This window comes from Engraulis encrasicolus, chromosome 8 (genome assembly GCF_034702125.1).
Source record: "Engraulis encrasicolus isolate BLACKSEA-1 chromosome 8, IST_EnEncr_1.0, whole genome shotgun sequence".
Classification (NCBI taxonomy): domain Eukaryota; kingdom Metazoa; phylum Chordata; class Actinopteri; order Clupeiformes; family Engraulidae; genus Engraulis; species Engraulis encrasicolus.
The window spans coordinates 8058371-8064370 of record NC_085864.1 but is presented as its reverse complement, the minus strand read 5'-3'; the positions used below and the strand labels follow the sequence as shown (position 1 = coordinate 8064370).

The 6000-nt window shown below is 44.3% G+C and overlaps 1 protein-coding gene across 1 annotated transcript in view; it reads right to left on the bottom strand.

Moving 5' to 3' along the window:
- Nucleotides 1–806: 806 nt before the first annotated feature.
- Nucleotides 807–6000, bottom strand: part of eml2 (EMAP like 2) — a 68257-nt gene continuing 63063 nt past the window's right edge. Inside the window, exons 18-22 of the mRNA XM_063204939.1 lie at nt 5055–5152; nt 4807–4894; nt 3935–4030; nt 3279–3409; nt 807–1912 (exon numbers count right to left, since the gene is read on the bottom strand). Of these exons, the coding sequence (XP_063061009.1) occupies nt 1787–1912; nt 3279–3409; nt 3935–4030; nt 4807–4894; nt 5055–5152 (539 nt within the window). The 3' untranslated portion in view covers nt 807–1786. The remainder of the gene's footprint in view (nt 1913–3278; nt 3410–3934; nt 4031–4806; nt 4895–5054; nt 5153–6000) is intronic.

Sequence of the window (6000 nt, the reverse complement as noted above, 5' to 3'; positions counted from 1 at the left end):
TAAACGAGTCACTCTTTCTGTTTTTCATGCTGTTTCCTGTTTATCCAATGTTTGTTCTCTTGCTACTTTTACAGTTGTGACATTTTCCTTTATAGCAGGAACAGAAATGGTTGATTGTCTGGCCTTTCTCTCTGTTCTTTTCCCCAACATTTTATATGAGAAGACTATGCTTTTTGGGATTTTTTTTTAACCATTATCATTTTTTTATTATTCATAAATGGGTACATTGGCAGCAACTGTGGCTTAGTGGTTAACAGATGGGCTTTATATCAGAGGGTTGCAAGTTTGAATCCCACCCTTCCACACACTATCTCACTCCATAGTTGAGGAACAAGGCACCTATCCGCACACTCCTCCAGGCACTGTAACCGATGCTGACCAATTTCATTATATATCGCTTTGGATTAAAAAAAGCCAAATGTAATGTAATGTAAAATGTCAATAAAGTCACCTGCATCTTGTATGTTGATCCATCCCTGGTCCTTGTTGTACCTGAACACTTTGACACTTTGTTTGCCCTCATTGTGTCCCTTTGTTGTTCTCTATAAGCTGATTTGCATCTTGTGTGAGCAGTAGAAGAGTTTGTGTGGAACACACTGTAGGTGTGAAAAATGTAAGTAATCAATTTAGAAAATCTGTAATAAAATGAATAGCAGGAATGTGTGTGTGTGTGTGTGTGTGTGTGTGTGTGTGTGTGTGTGTGTGTGTGTGTGTGTGTGTGTGTGTGTGTGTGTGTGTGTGTGTGTGTGTGTGTGTGTGTGTGTGTGTGGTGTGCGTGCGTGTGTTCAAAGAAAACACAGCATGTGTCAGGTCCTTGTAGAAACTTTATTAACAAAACACAAAGGGGGGCAAAGCATAGCTTAAGCTCAACCTCTAACTGCGGAATGCTATTATTATTAATTTAAGGTGCCACGGCTACATTCACCACCTCAGAAGAATATTATTAATAAAATACCATGGTCACTCAATTACTGCAACACATGTACGTATATTAATATCAGCCTGTTTCTGCAATACAATGGTCAGCGGACAGCAGCAGCTAAATTCATATATTTTTTAACAATTTAAATAGCCTTTAAATAGTGTGTGGAAAGTCTGGACATGCTTCTCTTTCCTATTCCAGTGCTCCCTCTGGTGGCCATATATCAGTACTATACTTAGACAGTTACATGGGTGCTAGATGAGAGAGTATGTGTACATATCAATACCTTGTCTCCAGTCATTTCCTCTTGCCTCTGTGCTGCTCATGTGGAGGAAACAGAGAAGGCATTGAGGGAGGATGGAGGAATCATGAACCCCATGCAAGTCCGACTTAAACGGCATCTTGCCTGAGTTGCCTCCCTCCTCTGTCCTCGTCCTCTGTTTTTAAGTGTTGAAACGCCCTGATGATGTTGAGGCATGAGGTCAGAGGGCAGAGGAAGTAACTGGAGGGTGGATATTGATTGGCATTACAATGGGAAAGGGGAGGGAGTTAGGCACAGCAGTGCTGCCCTCTAGCGGACAGGAGTCTACAGTGAAGTTGCAGCAGATTTTCTCCAAGTTAACTATCTCCCAACATGGGGTTTCGTCCAGAGACGGACAAATTGGATTGACTAAAGTAAAAGCCCCGCCATGCACTGTATTCCTTCTGCCAATCGATTTCACAAAGTACCTCCTCTACCTATGGGCTAGCTGGCTCAGTGGAGCTGGCAGGACTTTTACTTCCTGTGAACCCGATATGTGCGCCTCCGGACTCAAGCAAGTGCTAACACCAAGGCTAGACAAGGCTAGGCTAGGCTAGGCCAAGCTAGGCTAGCTGCCACTGCAGAATGCTGGTGTCCTTCCCTCCGGTAGAGATGAGGTTTCTGTCGTCGTGAAGAAAGGCAACGTTGGTTACGTGGCTGCTGTGGCCTCCATATTGATGGCCGGGAGCCTGTAGAGAGGAGAGGAGAGGAGAGGAGAAGAGAAGAGGAGAGGAGAGGAGAAGAGAGAGAAGAGGAGGCGAGACAAGACGAGACGAGACGAGGTGAGACGAGAGAGAGAGGAGAGAAGAGAGAAGAGAAGAGAAGAGAAGAGAAGAGAAGAGAAGAGAAGAGAAGAGAAGAGAAGAGAAGAGGAGAGGAGAGGAGAGGAGAGCAGAGGACAGAAGATGAGAGGAGAGGAGAGGAGGTAAGGAAAGGATAGAAGTGGAGAGGAGAGCAGAGCAGAGCAGAGGAGATGACAGGATAGAAGAGAAGATAAGAAAAGAGGAGAGGAGAGGATAGAAGAGAAGAGAAGAAGAGAGGAGATGAGAGGATAGAAGAGAAGAGAAGAGAGAAGAGAAGAGAAGAGAAGAGAAGAGAAGAGAAGAGAAGAGAAGAGAAGAGAAGAGAAGAGGAGAGGAGAGGAGAGGAGAGGAGAGGAGAGCAGAGGACAGAAGATGAGAGGAGAGGAGAGGAGGTAAGGAAAGGATAGAAGTGGAGAGGAGAGCAGAGCAGAGCAGAGGAGATGACAGGATAGAAGAGAAGAGAAGAAAAGAGGAGAGGAGAGGATAGAAGAGAAGAGAAGAGAAGAAGAGAGGAGATGAGAGGATAGAAGAGAAGAGAAGATAGAAGAGAAGAGAAGAGAAGAGAAGAGAAGAGAAGAGAAGAGAAGAGAAGAGAAGAGAAGAGAGGAGAGGAGTAAAGAGGAGTAAAGAGGAGTAAAGGCAAGCACAGAGGACAATGAGGAACAGTAGAAAACAGCGAAGTGAGGAAAAGAACATTAAAGGAGAAATGAGAGAGAAGGAAACGGTAGTAGAGTGGGAAAGATGACAGGACAGGAAAGGAGAGGAGGGAAGTGCAGAGAAGAAGACAGGGGTGGAGAGGGAGAGGGGAAAAAGGTGGGCATAAAAAAAGTTGTTTGAGGACACAGTGTACACATCAGTTGCCAAATATTTGCCAAATTGAAAGTAAAAGCTTCATGCCTCATAGGACTGAGTATCGATGTGGATTTCCTGAATCGGTACAATTCCAACGAACAAGGTCTAAACAGCATGTAAGACGGACCAGCCATGGTGTAATAGTTAGGAAATCACAGGGTTATGGACTCAACTGGACTGTGAGTAGGGGTTGGATAACCAGTACACTTTGCCTAAGTCATAATAACTTAAAATCGCTTTAGATAAGAGCGTCAGCTAAATGTAATGTAATGTAATGCAATGCAATGTAATGTAATGCAGTGTAGTGTAATTTGATATGGTGTAGAGTAGTGTAATGTAATGTAATGTAATGTAATGCTGTATAGTGTAATGTAATGTAATATAATCTAAGTGTGAGTACCCTGGGCTGGCAGCAGGGGTTGGAGAACAAGTGCACTTTGCCGAAGTCGTCGGCGGAGGCCAGGAGAGCTGCATCATGTGACCGGCACACAGCGTTGAGGTCTGTTCCGTCAGCACCGTCTGGCCAGATGCCTGTCAGGTAGGGAAGGTGGGGAAACACACACACACACACACACACACACACACACACACACACACACACACACACACACACACACACACACACACACACACACACACACACACACACACACACACACATAACGGGAGAAGGGAACAAACAGTGAGATCTACCTGACAAATTACAGTGATGGCCTTCCTCTCATTGCAAAGTGACAAAAAATACACACACACACACACACACACACACACACACACACACACACACACACACACACACACATCACCAACATGGACGCACACACACACACACACACACACACACACACACACACACACACACACACGCACACTGCGAACACACACGCACACAGACACACCCACACACACACACATTACACACTGGCACACAGGAACATGCACACAAAATATACGGGCGCACACATACACACATATACATACACACGCACAAACATCTGCAAAAGTACACACACACACACGCGCACACACACACACACACACTGTGTGTGGACTCACCAAAGACATTGAAGCCCAGGACGCAGGTGGCGGTAGCCCACTCCAGGTTGCGCACTGTGTCCATGCTGGTGATGTGTTTGCCACTGGATGCTTCCCCTGGGCAGAAGAAAAAGGCAATCAGCAGTCAGTGTGTGTGTGTGTGTATCTGTGTGTGTGTGTGTGTGTGTGTGTGTGTGTGTGTGTGTGTGTGTGTGTGTGTGTGTGTGTGTGTGTGTGTGTGTGTGTGTGTGTGTGCGAGTGCACATGTGTGTCTGTGCGTGCGTGTGTGTGTGTGTGTAATGTAATGTAATGCCGTGTAGTGCAATGTAATGCAATATGATTTAATATAAGTGTGAGTACCCTGGGCTGGCAGCAGGGGTTGGAGAACCGATTTCGGTGTGCGTCCATGTTGGTGATGTGTGTGTGTGTGTGTGCGTAAAGTAAAGTAGAGTAACTTTCATTTATCCAGAAAGTGATTAATGTGTCTGTCATCTTACATAAATGGAGCAGAACAGACTTACTGCCACACGGTGTGTGTGTGTGTGTGTGTGTGTGTGTGTGTGTGTGTGTGTGTGTGTGTGTGTGTGTGTGTGTGTGTGTGTGTGTGTGTGTGTGTGTGTGTGTGTGTGTGTGTGTGTGTGTGTGTGTGTGTGTGTGTGTGTGTGCGTAGGTACATGTGTGTGTGTGTATGGGACAGTCAACAGAGTGTGTGTCAGTCTTGTGTATAGTATGTCTATGTCTTGGCATGGTATAGAGAGAAAATGTAATTTCATGTTCCTTGTATGACTTGTGGATATGAAGAAAGTGACAATAAAAGATGACATGACTTGACTTGACGTGCATGTGTGTCTGGCGATGTGTGAATACACAAGAGTTTATTTTTGGCGACGTACAGTAAAGGATCTCGTAGTCTCCTGAGTTGGTGACAATAAACTGGCTGTCGGCGGACCAATCCAGATGGGTCACGAAGCTGGAGTGTCCCTGTTGAACAAGAAAACAGGTGACACATACAAGACAGACACACACACACACACACATACAGAAACACACACACACAAGCGCGGTCAATGCATGGAGTGAAGAATACACAAACAGCATCCCACAACAGCCCATAATAAGGTGCGTCTCCATGGCTACTCACAGTGCATTTCCCCACGCGGCTGTACTTCCTGCCGTTCTCCGTCACGGAATAGATGTACACAAAGTTATCATGCGACGCCACCGCCAGATAAGCCCCATCTGATAGAAACAATAGTCACACACACACGCATACACACACACAGGCGCGCGCACACACACACACACACAAGCGCACACACACACACACACAAACACACATGTATGAACACACACACACGCACACACACACATGCACACACACATGCACACACACACACACACACACGTATGAACACATGTATGAATGCTAGTAACAAAGTTTTTTTATTACTTCAGTACAGGATAAAAGTTTTCATCCTCTGATCCCTTGACAACTTGAAATAAATCCGACAGACGGACAACAGATGTGTCCATCTATGCCAGTGGTTCTCTGCAATTTTTCCAGTCATAATAAATACTTTGAATTTGATGGTGGTGGTAAGTATTCATGAAAAAGGTAACATTAGTGAATGGGTAGCATGAATTCTGGAAATAAACAACTAAAAATCTTACACAGTGTACCTTTAACTTAATTTAGGGGAAATGTGTACAGAGGAGCATATACAGTATTTGATTGTGATTTTAGGGATTAAGGATTGGATTGAACACTTGCTTTAAAAGGTGCAGTGGATCAGGCCAAGAGCAGAGAGAGCAAAAATTCCAAGCAAAGTTATTTTTATTTTTATTTTTATTTTTTAAAGCTCAGTGGTATTTAGCCAAAAGATGTTCAATGTTGAAATTACAATGCCATTTTTGTTCTGTTAGTTATTTTAAGGAAGAGAATATTTACAAAAATAAGTCTTTAAAAAAAAAATAACAAAGCATCAAAATACTTAAACCATGTGAGATCAAAGGCTAGACTAGACTCTGACAAACAGGACTCAGACAACACAGGCCAGAAGGTGGTCAGCACCATACATTCAAACATG